The 17,175-nt window shown below is 43.4% G+C and overlaps 1 protein-coding gene across 1 annotated transcript; it reads left to right on the forward strand.

Moving 5' to 3' along the window:
- The first annotated feature begins 12,003 nt into the window (after window positions 1-12,003).
- CARTPT (CART prepropeptide) lies at window positions 12,004-14,310 on the forward strand. Its single transcript, XM_067730079.1, has 3 exons — window positions 12,004-12,361; window positions 12,790-12,873; window positions 13,740-14,310. The coding sequence occupies exons 1-3, from the start codon at window positions 12,203-12,205 to the stop codon at window positions 13,845-13,847; spliced, it is 351 nt and encodes a 116-aa protein (XP_067586180.1). The 5' UTR covers window positions 12,004-12,202; the 3' UTR covers window positions 13,848-14,310.
- Window positions 14,311-17,175: the final 2,865 nt, after the last annotated feature.

Below are 17,175 nucleotides of genomic sequence, written 5' to 3' on the forward strand. Positions count from 1 at the left end.
GATAACCAGATCATCTGAGGACCCATTGTAGGAACTGCTGTGAAGGGGAACCAAGGCTATTGCCTTGTGTACCTTAAAAGAGTTTCATGTTAAATCAGTTGTCAACATTTTAAAATCAGGAAGTTTCATGTAAAAATCCAAATTTCCATCTATTGAAAAACCAGAAGTTCTACCACTCTCTATTGCCTTGTATATGGCCCTCTTCATGCCTTACCTTACTGGCCCTCTTAGATACCTGAGTTTGCAGCCCCAAGGCTAGAACAAAGCTAATTGACCCAAAGGCTAGTTCAGTGTATGCACCAAGAAAGCCATCTGATCATTGAAAGGGTGAGATATGTCTGGCTTCCACCTGGGGAGTATTTATGTATTTATTTAAACTGAAGTATAGTTGATTTAGAGTGTTGTGTTCATTACTGCTGTACAGCAAACTGATTCAATTATACATATATGTATATATCTACTTTTAAAATATTCTTTTCTATTATGGTTTTTCATAGGATATTGAATATAGTTCTCTGTGCTATACAGTAGGACTTTGTTGTTTATCCATTCTGTATATACAGATGCCCAATAGGTACATGAAAAGATGCTCAACATCACTAATTACTAGAGAAATGTAAATCAAGACTACAATGAGGTACCCACCTCACACCAGTCAGAATGGCCATCATTAAAACATCTACATAAACCCCCCAAATCTCTTACTTCAATAAATGTCTTGCAAAAAAAAAAAAATTGGAAACACAAGTTTGCAAACTAAAAAAAAAAAAAATTCTGCAAATAACAAATGTCGGGGGGGGGGGTGTGGAGAAAAGGGAACCCTCCTACACTGTTGGTGGGAATGTAAGTTGGTGTGGCCACTATGGAAAACAGTATGGAGGTTCCTCAGAAAACTAAAAATCGAATTACCGTATGACCCAGTGATCCCATTCCTGGGCATATATCTAGACAGAACTATAATTCAAAAAGACACATGCACCCCTATGTTCATAGCAGCACTATTCACAACAGCCAAGACATGGAAACAACTGAAGTGTCCACTGACAGATGAATTGGGAGCTTTTAAATGGCGCTTGCCTGGGCACTACCTCAGGCTGATTGAATCAGAGTCTGAGGCTAGATAGGTATTACTAGAAAAGCTCCCAGGGTGGTTCTAATCTGCAGCCAAGTTAGGAAAAATAAGTAGGGCTTGCCCATAAGTAGCACTCCAGCCTCAGGTCTCTATGTCAGAGAAATGGGCTTATGAAGTCTTGCATTAAAGTTGCTGTTTTTACCTGTTTCCCAGCACCTCTGGGGTAGCCCCATTCACCTCATCCTGATTTACTCACATGTAATTGGGCTCTTTTGACTTTTATGTTTGCACCTCCAGTGCTAAGATTTTATAGAATTCTGGAGAAAGAGAGAAGATGAGAAAGGACAAAGAATTATTTCAAAGTCTTCCTTTGAAATGCTCAAATATCAAGAGTATCTTATGGCAAATATTAAGATTCCTAGGAAAGAGGAAACATTTAGAAGCTACTTGCTCTTTTATATTCACCCTTGCTTCAGAAATAGAACATAATAATAAAAAAATACAATAAACTGGACAGGTTTCTTTCTTTTTTTTTTTTTTTGTGCAGTACGTGGGCCTCTCACTGTTGTGGCCTCTCCCGTTGCGGAGCACAGGCTCCGGACGCGCAGGCTCAGCAGCCATGGCTCATGGGCTCAGCCGCTCTGCGGCATGTGTGATCTTCCCAGACTGGGGCACAAACCTGTGTCCCCTGCATCGGCAGGCGGACTCTCAACTACTGTGCCACCAGGGAAGCCCCTGGACAGGTTTCTTTGAAGTCCTTTTCATCCGCTAAGGAGAAATTTCATTAGCAAACACTGGAGGACATTGGTCTCTGTGGTTATCTGGTGGCTGCTGTGGGCAAAGCTCCAGCTTTCATCCATTCCAACCCTCACTGCAGGGCACTGGGCAAAGGCCATGTCCATCAGCAATGTCTTCATCCAGGGCTATCCTGGCCAAGAGTGCAAATGGCAGAAAACGACATTTGCATCTGGGTACAAAGCATCACAAATGCTTGTCACTGTGGCTCCGCAGGGCCCCCTCCTCATCAGTCAGGCGTGTGGGGTTTTGTGTCCTCATAGGCTGAGATCTTTGCTCTTCCGACGGCTAAAAGGCCCTAAGGCCTCTCGCTACTTGACATTAAGGTCTCTGTCATAACATGGCCAGTCCCAGTTCACATTTCGAAAGTCAAAGCTTTTACTTGGAGACTTAACCTGCTGTTTTTTCAGCTTCCAATGGAAAATGACTTGGTTTTTCAGGGAGCAAGGGGGAATCTTGACCATTAGGCACTATCTTTTACTGTATTTAAAAATTATTTTAGAATTCAAGTTTTACTTTCTCCTTCTCTTTTGCTCCCTCTTTTTTTTTAACCCCCTTACAAAAATGACCAAGTTGATAAAATAAAATGGAAGGAAAGTATAAATAAGAAAACACTAGTTTTTCAGAGGATTTGGGTCCAACTTCCTTCCCACTTGTCTGGGGACCTGGATCTAGTTACTTAAATTATCAATTTTATTGCCTACAGAGTTGGGAACACAGTATCTGCTCAAGGTGAATATAAATAAGTCTTTCTTCAAGGTTTAATTACTTATTATATTTTGGGGGCTTATCTGCATGCTAGGAGCTCTTTGAAAGCCCCTTGAGATGTATTCATGACCCATTAGATCAGGGGGCCATGGAAGTCTTTGCTGAACTGGCAGTGACTTGACTCTACCCATCTATACTGGGTAGAGTCTATATAGCTATTGAGCTGTTCATGTTTTACGAACAAAGCGTATTGGAATCTTGAAAAGATTTGGCCTTGGAGATGTTTGTAGGGCAAAGCGTGCTTCCTGACACCTCACTAGATGATGCAAAAATCCCCTGAGCAGTGCTCTTCAACCAGGGGGTTATATCATTCAGGTTTTATCAGAATCACTTGGGGCAACTTTTTCCAGTGACACTAGCATTCCCTGAAGAACCCTCAGTTTGACTAATCCCTTGCCAAGAACACTTTCCCCTCTTCTCTGCTCAAACATTCCATCCTTCCTTGACCTACCTTTCGAATTGCTCCAGCCTAAAGAGATTGTCTTCCATGCACTTCTTGTTCACTCATTGTCTAGATGATTTATTTGACAATCAGTTAGCAATTGATGGCTAGCTTCTGTTTCAGTTGGATGCAATTTGTCTTGCTATTTAATATTTCACTTATCTCTGTCTAGTGGAAATAATACAGATCTGAATTTTAGTTCTGGCTTGACTTCTAACTGTATATCTTAGGCAAGATATTTAGACTTCTTGGGTTTCAGAGCCCAGTTGTTAAATTCTGCAGTTCTCTTCTTTACCTCACCAGTCAAGCCTAGGTTCTTGCGCAATTCACGTTAATCAATTCTTTTTTCTTTTTTGACAGAGTCATTGTGGTAGATAGTTTCTAACATGGTTCCCAATGATCCCTGCCTCTTGATAGTCACACCTTTATGTAATCCCCTGCCCTTGAGTGTGGGCAGGATCCAGTGAATAGAATTTGGCAAAAATGATGGGATGTCACTTCTGTGATTAGCATAGGAGAGACTGGGCCTGGCCTTTTGTTGGCATTGTCTTTCAGGCTCTTCTCGCATGCTTGCTCTGACGGAGAGGGCTACCTGGAAAGAATTGAGGGTGGCCTCTAGTCAAGAGTCAGCAAGTAACTGAGGCCACAGTAAAGTAGCCTTTGAGGAAGTGAACCTTACCAACATCCACTGAGTTATCTTGGAGGTGAATCCTACTCTAGTTGAGCCTTGAGATGACGGCAGCCCCAACTTCTTCTGATTGCAGCCTTCTGAGAGACCCTGGGCTGACACCTTGATTGTAGCCCTATAACAAACCCTGAAGGAACTAGCTAAGACACAGCTGCATTGCTGAGCCACACCTGCATTCCTGACTCACAGAAATGGTGAGATAATAAACATAGATTGTTTTAAGCCACTAAGTTTTGAGGTAATTTGTTATGTAGCAATAGATAACTAACATTATCTATGAGATGTATTGATGGATATGGTAGTCTGTCTACCTGAACGGGTCAGATTAAGCTAAATTACGCTGCAGTAACAAATAACCCCCCAGGCTCAGTGGCTCATATCTACAAAAGTTTATTGCTTGATCACACTCTATGTCCACTGAACGTTGGTTGTAGCTGTGCTCAATATTTTCCTCCCTCCAAAACTCTCCATAACCCAGGCTGACAGAGCCGCTCCTTTTTGGAACATTGCCAATCGTCATGGAAGAGGAAAAAGAGAGCAGGGCCAAGTATGTACTGACCTTTAAACCTTCCCCATGAAAACAACACATCATACTTCTGCTTAGTATTTCACTGGCCAAAGCAAGTCATGTGGTCACGTATGAGTTGAACAGGACCCAAAGTATAATCCTACCTCAGGGTGGAGCACTAAATAATCATGAACAGGAACACAATGTATAATATACCATCAGAGAGAGGGGTAGCCACAGACTGCCATGATATACAGAAAAGAGAAGGAATAGCTCACATCCTCAGATGAATGGGAGTAGAGGCCCCAGAGCCTCAGAGAGGAGAGTACTGTTAAAGAGCTCTTGGGCTTCCCTGGTGGCGCAGTGGTTGAAAGTCCGCCTGCCGATGCAGGGGATACGGGTTCGTGCCCCAGTCCGGGAAGATCCCACATGCCGCGGAGTGGCTGGGCCTGTGAGCCATGGCCGCTGAGCCTGCGCGTCCAGAGCCTGTGCTCTGCAATGGGAGAGGCCACAACAGGGAGAGGCCTGCGTAACGCAAAAAAAAAAAAAAAGAGCTCTCTTTTCCAGAGAAGGGTGGAAAATTAAGGGAATATGGGGCACTGAAGAAAGCTGAGAAGTTTTTAAGCACGTCCATAATCTTCACTGTCACCTCTCTAACATCCCCCTAAAACAGTCAACTCTCTGGCAAGTGCAGCTTTAAGACACGCCTCTCTGTCCCCACTTTTCTAACTGGATTGCCTTCCCTAAAGTCTCTAAGCTTCTTTTGTATAGAAATATGAGAACCTTCCTTGTCTATAATACTATTCATAAAGTTAAACTGGGTTTTCAAACAACTGTCTTCCAGCAATCATTTATAGGAGAGGAAAATGTTGACATGTTACCTTGGGCAAGCTTGGCGTTCTCTGGATTGCAGTCTTTCCAAAGCCCACTCTAATCTCCCCTTCCTGAGTAATAAGCGCAGTCCCTGTGGATGTCCTGCAAATGTTGGAGGAGCTTAAGGAATGCTTGCTAGCCCATCCATCTCAGAGGCTGCCAGTCTGGCTTTAGAGAGGCAGTTTGATGGGAAGAACAGAGACCTGAATGTCAATACATCTAGCTTGCAGAACAGGAGAAGTGGGGTCTGACTTAGCTGGTAAGCCAAGCCAATGTGATGAATGTACTGTTAAAACCAGAACCAGATTAAACTTCTGTTGATGTGCAGTGGAGAAATGTCAGGGCCAGAGAGCTTCTAAAAAGTAGAGGAGAAACTTGTTGAAAATCTTTCTTCTTATAAAATATACTTTTGCCCTCAGGCCCTGCCTCTTTGGATCATGCCAGATGGTATTCTATTTCTCCTGAGGTTATAGTTTATGTCAAAAGAAATAGACTTCACTTTGATGAGTTCTGAAGGAGGCATAGAAGAGTCCCAGACTAGTCGTTTTTAAAGTGACCTTAGATGCCGTCTAAGCCAAACCCCTCTCCAGCACAGAAGTCATTTCTTCATGTCTCCGTGATTTGGAGATTGGTGATCAGGGACAGGTTTTAAACTTCATAAGAATTTTTTTAGGATTGATCCTATTCCAGTTTTCTTTCCATATTGCACCATGGTGAGTGTGAGGGGAAAGCAATGAAGTAGAAATCTATAAGAAGAGCATGGAGACAATATCCTTCTTCCTAGTGACAAGGCAAGTTTTGCATTTGAGAAAAATTTTCCATTTTGCAACTGAAATGCCCTGAGTTATTGGAGGAAATGTTGAGAGAGGCCATAGTCTGAACCTCAGAAATCCTACTTCTGAAATTGACTACTGTGAAACAATTTTACCCCTTCTGGCACATTTTTTCCCATCACACAAGGGTGACAATGGTGTTTCTGGATAGTAAATTGGTAGTACTTTTAAGCTGCTTGGATGACGCTATTCTGTAATAGATGTGTACCTTATCGGATGGTCATCTTGTTAGTGTCTAAAGGTAATCTTTCATTTCATAGCAACTAATGGTCCCCTCCTTATCTGTGTCAGGTGCCATGCTACATACTGAGGATACATAGGTGACTAGATATATTCTCTGCCCTCAAAGATCTTGTCTAGAAAATGAGATAGACATAGGATAATACGATGTAATGCAGGCTAGGTGTTTTAATAAGTATATGTACAAAGCTCTATGGAAACAAAGGCAAGGCAAACCTGGTGGTGTGATGGAGCAGTGGATGAGGAAGGCTTCAGGTAAGATGTATCTTGAAGCATGAGCTTTTTAGATGTTCAAGGTGTGGTTCATAGGGAAGGACATGGACAGAGGCAGAGGTACAAGCATGCAGAGAACATGTGCTAGTCATTAATGCATTCTAGGTTCCTCTTAACACTGTACTTCTTATTTTGTCCCTTTTACCTTGGTGGAGCCATGTGACTAGTTCAGGATAGTGAGTTGGAAACAAAAGTGAAATATCACTTCTGGGCCAAAACTTTTAATAGCTTGTTTAAGACTGTCCAGAGCTCTTTTTTCCCTTTGGAACACAACCAGGAACATCAGACATGATGAATGTTCTGTCAGTCTGAGTCCTTGACTGCCCATGATGAACACAGCACTCCATCAACCCTTGATGTACATGTGACATGAGTAAGAAATATACCTGCTTTTTTTAAAGTCACTGAGATTTTTGATTGTTTGTTACTTAGCATAACCTAGTCTATTTCTCTAATTCAGTGCAAAATTAAGAAATAAGTATGGTGTGCCTGCAAAATAAGATACAAGATATCTGATGGGACTTGCTGGGAATGGAGAAAAATTAGATTGGAAATATGGGCCAGGACCAAATCATGAGAAACTTCGACACCATTGTTGTGAAGTTAATTAGAATCTGTAGGCAACGCGCAGCCATTGAAGGATTCAAATTGCTCACTATTAAGTCATAGAGTTCATCTCTTGGGGCATCCTAGTCTACTGCTTTAGTGCTAACCCTATACTTCCTGTAAGCTTAGGAGATCTGGATCCAGAAGAGTTAGAGGAGAAAACGGGATAGATGTGGCACAGGGAGTGTAGGCTAGGTGTGGCACTCCATCTGCTGTGTTCCAGGTGTGCTGTGCAAAAGAAACCAGAGAAAGATTGCTTGCTTTGTCCTGGGACAAGTATCTCTTCATCAGTGATTTCTCCTTATATCCTACTTTTCTTAGGCTAGACCTTTCAGGTCAAGAAGCTTACTTTCAGTGTTAGTATTTTAAAAATTGAATTATTTGGGTTCATCTATTCTTGTGTTTCCTGTTCATTGGATCCAAAATTGGAACTATTTATTGCTGCTTTGGATGTTCTTTTTCTGCTCTACAGTTCCTTTTTTAGTCATGTTTCCCATTACACGTTGCCACCTCTCAGATTCTCCATGTAGCCTACTCATCAGCAAACCAGATCGGTCAGTGTTCCCTGAGATGTCCTTGCCTCTGTGACTTCATTTGCGTAGCCTGCTGGTACCCGAGGCCCCAGAGTGGGATGTTTGGTATCACTGAAATTCTACCCACCCTCTAGGACCCACTCACATGCCATTTTTTTGTGAAGCTTCCTATCTTTAGAGGGAATTAATCTCTGAATTTTCTGGGCTTCTCCTTCTCTATTAGGACCCTAAGTTCACTGAGTTGTTATATTGTGGGTATTGGTGGGCATGACCAGATCCAAAGATCAAGGGCAAGAATTTGTCTTGATTATCTTAGCAGTCCTCCTAGTACTTAGCAGTGTAGTGAACATATTGGCATTCATATTTTTAAAAATTGAAAACCTTGAAATTGAAAGCCTTTTAACTGAAAGCATAAAAACATTAATGAAAAGCTTTGTCTAATCTCCCCTGCTTTATTCCTTCGGAGGCTGCCTGTAAAGCACATATTCTTCCCTACTACATCTCCAGCACCTCCTAATTTAGCACCAACACCAAATGTCCTTCCCTGAAAGATTATTTTCTTTCACATAGTGATAAAGATGTTTAGTCAGAACAGAGTGAACATCAGTTCCTTTGGAAGGAAGGCTCTGGACTGAAAGTCAGTAAACAGAAGATGAATGCCAATAGAAAGTAATCTCTCTTCCAGAGGCAGGGAGGGTGGAGAGCAGACAATGTAGAAATGAAAGTGTGCCACCTGAGAGATTATAAATGTGTACCAAAAGAGACAGAATGATGTTTAACTTGGGGGGAAAGTGCAGCAAACACAGGTAAAGAGAAACAATCTTAAATGCAAATATTTAAGGATTTAAGGGACTTCCCTGGTGGTCCAGTGGTTAAGAATCCGCCTGTCAATGCAGGAGACATGGGTTCGAGCCCTGGTCCGGGAAGATCCCACATGCTGCGGAGCAACTGAGCCCGTGCACCACACTACTGAGCCTGCGCTCTAGAGCCCGCGAGCCACAACTACTCAGCCTGCGTGCTGCAACTACTGAAGCCCGCACACCTAGAGCCCGTGCTCCACAACAAGAGAAGCCACCGCAGTGAGAAGCCCGAGCACCACAATGAAGAGTAGCTCCCACTCAACCGCAACTAGAGAAAGCCCGCGCACAGCAACAAAGACCCAATGCAGCAAATAAATTAATTAATTAATTTTAGAAAAGTTAATGAAACTGAGGAAGTTTTACTGTTGAGCAAGACTTGGCTGTGGGGGGTAGAGAGGGCGTTAATGGACAATAAAGTATTCTGACATTTGAGCAATATGACAATTCAAAAGGCTGGTGCTATTGTGGGCCATATAGGAAAAGAAATGATTCAAAATTTGAAAGAAGGAGGGAGAGGGAAGTACTGGAATTTGGAATGTCATTTTGGTGTCTGCTTCTCCATGGTCTTTTCATTATTTACCACTTTAGGGCTCCAGAGTTATCATTTAGTAATACTGACCAGCCCCTGTATTTTTAGGGCTTTTAGACCAGAGCCAGACTCTCTTCTCTTGCCAAGTCACAAATCAATTAATGGGTTCATTAATTAATTTTTTATAGTGAAAATTTTAGAACTCCAAGAGACAGACAATGGTCAGAAGAGTTTCTTCCAATCTTTTAAATTCAGATAGCAGTACATTATAAGTAGATCTTACTGGCACTAGTTTCTCAGCTCTCTGCTGATGAGATTTCTCTTCTTGAGCTATTTCAAAGAGCAGAACGGGAGACCTGCTCTATCTTAGGAGGAGTGATTGAGAGATTTGTCTACAGTGAATCTCCGTAGACACATCCTGGTCACTGCTTCTCTTTTGAGAGGTGACTTGACTCCCATTTCTATATCTGAGATGAGAAGTAGTGATTAAATCCACTTATGACTTTACTTGCTTGGGGGTATCAAAGGTGGGGTTTTTTTTTCTTTCTAATGGAGTCATTAGAAAGTAGCAGGAATACATAAATTCTCCTGCCAGGGCATGGTACATAGACTGCAGAACATCTCATGCTTTTGTGCCCTCCCTTGTTATAACTTACATAAGTTATCTTTGGGAATAAAATGGTCTAAATCTTATTGTACCATATGATCCCTAAAGATAGGTTATCAAGTCGTTCTATTCATAGATGAAAAAAGCATTGCAGCGTGTAAATGACCACGATACCTGTGGCTTGCTTCACAGGATTGTCCAAGGGTCCCTTTCCCAACCCCTCAACTAAATGTGGTGTCCTCCTTGCATGAAGAGGATAGTACCAACCAAACGTCAGCAGGACTTGAACTTTGAGCTGTTTTTCCAGTAGGAGTGGTAGAAAGGAAAAGCTATTGTTTGTGTCTGGATAGATCACAGTTTGAGAGGAAGTATTACATTGGGAATATCCCCATCTTTGCAGAAGGATGGGCTAAAATCTTGTTTGGGACTGTTTTTCTTCTAAAGCTTAGAATATACTTTTATCACTGGAGATGGGTTTTGCAACAAGTGCCAACATGTGTCTGTAAAGTTTGAGTGGCAATATGTGCTGCTACTGAAGTTTTATTGTATAGAATTGCAAGGTATGTGTGAAAGGCAGCGCTACGGGAGATGCTAGATTAATTTTCAAGTTGCATTTGTCCCAAAGGAAAATGTTTTGATGCTGTTAATATGCGTGCCAGTTATTAGAGGAGATATTACTTCTTTTTTTCTTTTGAGATATTACTTGTTGAATTGCCTCCCAGTGTGCACTTGAGTAACAGTTAAATACTTGATAAATGTAATAACTAGACACATATTATGCATTAACTATCCCAATGACCCAAAGCATCTGGTAAACAATAAATCTGTGGGAGAATAAATTAGTGGATACTTTAGATGGGGTGGTCAAGGACATTTAAACTGAGATTTCAATGACAGGAAATAGTCAATCATTTGGAGATGAAGGAATACCATTCTGGGTAAGGTAAGTGTAAAGGCCTCAAAGTGGGAATGAGCTTGGCCTGTTAAGGGACCAAAAAGAAGGCTACTGAGGTTGGAGTGGAGAGGGCAGAATGGTAGGACAGGAGGTTGGACAGGGGGACAGATCATGTAGTACTTGGTAAGTCAGGATAAGGAATTTAGATTCATTGTTTAGTATGGGAAGTAATGGGAAACCATTAGTGTATTTTAAGGGGAAAAAGATTCTGGCTGGGGGTGACTTACGGATTAGAGGAAAGCAAGAGAAGATGAGGTGGGAGTTGGGGGTAGGCAAGAAGTAGGTGGGGGCAGCTGTCCAGGACTGGGGTGGTAGTAATGGGGATGGACGAGAGTGGATGGATTCAGGAGCAGTTGAGAAAAAGAGGGTGTTGTGAGAGAAGAAGCCAGGAGGGCAGGCAGGTGGGATAAGCCTCTAGGTCTAAGTAGGAAAACATTGTCTCCCCTACAGGAACTTTCATTTGCGTTCAGGCTGTAGGGACTCCATCCTCTGAAAAAACAGTCTTCACAAGTCACTGAGGAGCTGGCTCACCACTGACTTTTAATCTTTGGAGATATTTCCATAATCAGGAAGTTGCATTTTTTCCCACCCCTTTTTTCTTTCTTTTTTTCTAGTTAGGCTTCTTAGATATCAGGGGTGGACAGTCGGTAGGAGGGGTTCTGAGGATGGTTGGATTTGCCCTGAGGAAAAGCCGAGATACTGCACACACGGCCACTCGTCTGGTCAGCCTCAGAGTTCAAAGGAGAGCCTTGGTGTTCATTGTGCTGAGGGCCAGGGGTTTTACATACCTAATTTGTCATTCCATTCTCCTGAAAACATTGTGAAGTACATTTTAAAATTCCAGTTTTACAAAAGAAAAGGGTGAGGCTCAGATATGTTCTTTATGTTGTCCAAAGTCACCCAGCTTGTAAGTGGTAGAGCCAGGACTGAAACCAGAATCTGGCTCTCTACACTCTCCACACCGCCGCTGAACTGGGGTTATTCTGCTGTCCTTCTTTTCTCATTACCACACAGAGTCCACCAAAGAACCCAGCATGAGAAAGGCCATGCTTTCTCTTTCTTTTACGTACTATATTTGCCTCCTCTCCACCACAGAGTACCTCGTAAGGTGCTCAGCAAACGCGCCTGCCTGGAGGCAACACTGTCTTCTTGCTGCCACCGATGGGGCTGGGATAAGAAGCACGGTGGTGCTGGGAGGTTGACCGTGCCGCTGTGGCTGCTAGGTGATGGGGAAGGACTCTTCTGTCTGTGCCTTGACTCGAAGGCATTTTCCATTTCCTAGTCCCCTCCCGCTCTCCATCCCTCACCTCTTGCCCCTCGACTTCAGCTCAGGCCCCTCGGGGAGCGTCCCTTGCTACGGGGCTGACAGCACTTGGGGGCGCGGGGTCCCTGTTTTCCGCGCTCTTGCCCATCTGTACGCAGAGCCTCGTTCCGGGGCGCCTGGAGCCCAGCGGGCATTGACGTCAAGCGGCGGCGAAGCGCTGCCTACAGACGGTTGACCCGGACCCTCCTCCACACCCCCTTCCTTCATCGCCCCCTCCTTCTTCCCTGCGCCCAGGCTCAGGCTCGCTATAAAAGGCGGGAGCGCGGGTTGCCCCCGTAGCGCCGGATTTCAGCACCATGGAGAGCCCCCGCCTGCGGCTGCTGCCCCTCCTGGGTGCCGCCCTGCTGTTGCTGCTACCTCTGCTGGGCACCCTAGCTCAGGAGGGCGCCGAGCTCCAGCCGCGAGCCCTGGACATCTACTCCGCCGTGGAGGATGCCTCCCATGAGAAGGAGCTGGTCTGTATCCCCCCCGCCCCAGACTCCCCTGGGCTGCCGCGAGGTTCCTTCCTTTGTGCGCGTCCTTCCTCTCTCCCTGCCTCCCCACCCCCATTCCTAAGTCAGGGCCCGGGGAGGTGGGCGCAGATTCCCGGCTCCCGCTGTTACCCGAAGAACGTCTTGAGCCCACGGGCTCCAGACAGTCTGTAGAGCGGATCCCTGATCCCGGCTCCTCGGAGCAACAGGAGTCTCCGAGGCTCCTGGACCTGCGGTCAGTTCGTGGGACAGCGCTCGCTAAGTTTCCACCCCTTGAACATCCCTCTTTGTGGAGTCCAGGGGAGGAGTGTGTGTGGCTCCGGGGTTCCTTATAACTAGGGCTGGAAGAGAGCACCGGGGCTGGGCGCACAGCCAAGGCGGCAACTTGGGGCTCTGCGGGCGGTGTGTTGCAGATCGAAGCACTGCAGGAAGTTCTGAAGAAGCTCAAGAGTAAACGTATTCCGATTTATGAGAAGAAGTATGGCCAAGTCCCCATGGTAAGGCTTTGGGGTCGCCCCTCCCCATGCTTTTCCAAGAGGAAATACACCACCTGGAGTCTTTTACACAACCTTCTCTCCAGGATGTGGCAAATAATTCAGATAATGGGTTTGCAGAATTCTGTGGGCTCCCCTTTGTTTCCACCGTCAGCCCTTGCCCCTTGGCTCTAAGGTTAAAGAGTAGATCGACTATTTCGGAGGATTGAACAGTTTGTGCCAGGAATCAGCCCTTGGGTTTCTGTGGAAAGCAGTATTTCCTAAAAATGTGTTCTTTTCACCTCACAAAGAATTCTCTGAGTTGGAAGAGCCCTTAAATCCAGTCAGTGCTTGTTCCTCTAATTTTCTTCCTGCCTTCTGGACCACTGCCAGGTTTTTAAAAATCTAAGTTCTAGGGTCAAAAATCTTGATTCAGGTCTGGTCACCTTCCTTGAAGAGCGCGCGCGCGCGCGCGCACGCACACACACACACACACACACATTTTGATCTTCTTGGAGTGAGGAGGGTACACGGAGCAGGGGGTGTGAGAATGTCTGTCTATTGTTTATCTCTTAGATAAAAAGGTCTTGTTGATTTTTTTTTTCTTTTGGATGAGCAATTAAAGGAGCCAGGAAGTGTAGCTTCCCCACAAAAGGTAGAAGAAAGTAAGGGGTTCAATAATTTAAACTTCTTTCTTTTTATGTTCTCTCGCTGAAATTATAAGCACAAGGCTGTCCTCGTTTCAGGCCTGACTGTACTTAGACCCATGGTGATGGTGGTAGGGTTCATCTGTCTCTCCCATGAGGCAGACTTTGTGTTGGTGGGGAGACGTGCCTGTTGGGAGCATGGGCATGCGTGTGCAGGGTGACTACACATTGTATTGTTCGCAGTGTGACGCGGGAGAGCAGTGCGCCGTGCGAAAAGGAGCTAGGATCGGGAAGCTGTGCGACTGTCCCCGAGGAACCTCCTGCAATTCCTTCCTCCTGAAGTGCTTATGAGGCGTCCGCCCTTCTCCATAAGTCCCCCTGCCCCCACTTTCCCCAGAGGACCACACCTTCATCCCCGGAGTTTGGCTTTAGCAGCAAAGTTTGCATCTCCCTCTGAGGAAAAGGGGGCTCTTTTCCTGCTGTTTCCAAATAAAAGAACACATTAGGTGTTACTGTGTGAAGGGTAATGCCTTGTATGGTGTTGATACGTGTGCAAAGTATTCTATTCTTATTTTATCTGTCTGACAAGCTTTTCAAAGCTTTTTCAAATAAAAAGCTTTTACTTTTTATTTAAATAAAGAAGGAGAACTTCACTTTGAAAATTGTATTTTTGTAGGTGGCATGACAGGATGAAAATTAGATCAGGTAAATCTGGTAGATGACATCACAACCTGGAAAATAAATCACCCCAAGCATCACAAATTGAAGCATGTACAAATTATACATAATAAAGTGTTTTTCATAATTGCTCATAGTGCTTTGTTGTTTCTGCATAAGTAATTTCAACAGGAATGGTGGCATTAATCATGCTGTTGTTTTCAAGGAGAAATATTTTTAAAATAGCAGTCTATTGGGAAAACGGCACCGGGGCTCCAAGGAGTTTTCATCATTAATTAGGAGTTTGCCACACAAGCTTTTGTACACAATTTTTCTTTGATTGCAGTGGTGTGTGGGGTGTGTGTGTGTGTGTGTGAGAGAGAGAGAGAGAGAAAGAGAGAGAGAAAGATGAAATAAAGTGAAGATGGTTGGAGTTGAGTTGATATATTTTGTTTATTAAACGCTTTAGCTAGAATACTTAATTTTAGGTGAAATAAAATGAAGATGGTTGGAGTTGAGTTGATACATTTTGTTTATTAAATGCTTTAGCTAGAATACTTAATTTTAACAGGGAGACCAATACAAGAGAAACTGTCCCATACTTTAGCCACATTAAAAGCAATTTGAAAAATTAGGACTTTTGTTTTGACACCTCTTTATTAGAAGATATTCATTGGTTAAAAAAAACAAAACAGTGGGCTCTTTGGGAGTTGTTGTTTGTCCAAAGGAAGGTAACTAGCTATTTCAGGTGCCCTAAGCATGTGAGACACAACCATTCGCACTATTTACTACACCATCCTGGAAATATTCTCACTTCAAAGGAGTAACAGTCATTTCAGTAAATAGTTTTGAGGGGAACAAGTGAAAATTAATGGGGGTAGCTTCAACTCAAGAAATACAAAAATCTTAAATGTAAAGTTTAAGAGTCTTAAAATGTTTCTGAGTGCTTACCCGAGGTCACATTTCTGGGCGTTTAAACCAAACTAAGTAACAGTTAGGTGGAAGCATCATGAGAGGAACAGGTGCTTTTTCCTAATGCAAACTCAGGAGGCACCTACATAGTAGTAGAATTTAAAACTAAAGTCCCTCCACTGATTCTTGGGGACCTAGAGTATGCTGTTAAAAAATATTTTCATACACAACTGCCTTTTGCAGTGTTCTCATTGTTATTGTTATCATGGGTGGTCTTCCTAATAATCTTGCAAGATACTGTTATCACTCCTCTGCCCCCACCGCAGAGGAGAAAACAGACACCAAGAGAGGAGACAGAACTAGCTCAAGTTACCCAATCCTAAATCATGATCTCAGCTCTAATTTCTCTGACTCCAAAGATTTATCTTTTCTCTCCATGTCCCTCCAGAACAGGCTGTATGGACTCCCAAATTCCCCAGAAGCTCTTCTTTTTTTAGTAGAAATTAGCTCATTGGGATGCCAGTGTATTTTGAGGGGGGGGGTCACACTTCAATTTGAATTCCAGGCTTTAGTTGTGATTGAAATGTGTTGCATTTTAATCTTTAAAAACTGAAAAGAGTTATTCAATAGTTTCATAGTCCACTGCTTTTCCAGAAAGCATTTCAGTTGAAATTCTATCTTCTCGAGTACCTTAACTCTTCCCATTTGTGTCAGTCCTACATAAATACGATGTGGAAATTGCTTTAATCATTGGTTAGTGCACAGATAGGACCCTCAGGGATAACACTTAGAACTGCTTCCCATTTTACCCTGGAATGTTTCACCCAAAAGCAAGAAGTGTTGGAGGAATTTGTAGTTCAAAGAGAAGAATAAGAATATTGCTCTAAACCCCTTTAACTTGCCCCCTCACCCCTACCCCTACTATATCATCCCTCCTTTCTTGTTTAATACAATTAAAGGGTATGGACTTATGGGGGATTGATGATGGAGAATCTGTGGGCTTGGTATGAAAAGGCTTTTTCCAAAAATTTTGTGTGGGTGCCCAGATTTTAAGTTCATAGTGCTAGTAACATTTTATATTAACGATGGCAACATTTAATCTTAAGTGGCTTGTTGGAAGTAACGTTGCCTTTTCATTTTATCAGTATTAGAGCTCTTCTTCTAATAGAATGTCTTAGTATGTTTAATGATTGAAGGTCCCTTTGGTAGAGGACAAGAATATTAAAGATGGAGAAAGTTTAAATGAGAAAAGTTGTCGGCCATATGGAGGCTTCCATGTGTGTGCCTTAGAGACCTTTTGAGATTGGCTGAAAGATCAGGGGTCTGATAGTTGACAAGCTGCTCGATCTAAAGATCTGGGGAATAATATTACAAGGCATAGGAATGGAGCAGTGTTTCTCCCAGGGGCCTGGAGATGATGTGTGAAAGTTACTGCAGGACTTTTCTCGGTTGCATACAAACATTCCCCTTCCCATGGTGATTACTGATCTTATACCCCTCACCCTATGCCAGAATCTGGAGGGCTACGAGGGATACATAGTCTACCTGTGTACCTGTACCCTCTCCCGATCCTGAAAATGGCACATCTGACTCTAGGTATTGACAAAGATTCTTTGCTTGACCAAACTTTAGTCAGTTTCCTGAACCTTGTCCTAGACCCATCTGTGTGCTTCCTTGTAAAATATAGTATTAGCAAGAACCCTGCTAAGTCAGTTTATCAAGAACTCCCCACCCTGGACATCTGATCGCTCTCCAAATATGATCAAGTTCCTTACCCTCCACCACCCCCGAAGTGATGTCTGATTACCCTGGCCCACCTTCAGCAAAGATCCTGTTAGATCAGTTTAGCCAGGATCTCCCCTTTTACCTCTTAATAACTTTCCATTCATAGACCCCCCAACCCTGTCCCTTGGCCATAAATTACTACTTGTCCATGCTGTATTTGGAATTGAGCCCTGTTCTATACTGAGGTCTCTTTTCCATTATTGCAACAGTCCTGAATAAAATCTGTTTTTATGGCTTTAACTACTGTCTAGCTATAGTTTTTCTTTGACAGTTTGAAGTGTAGTTAGGGAAGGGGATTTAGGATTGTTTAGTTTAAATAAGATCC

This window comes from Pseudorca crassidens, chromosome 3 (genome assembly GCF_039906515.1).
Source record: "Pseudorca crassidens isolate mPseCra1 chromosome 3, mPseCra1.hap1, whole genome shotgun sequence".
Classification (NCBI taxonomy): Eukaryota; Metazoa; Chordata; class Mammalia; order Artiodactyla; family Delphinidae; genus Pseudorca; species Pseudorca crassidens.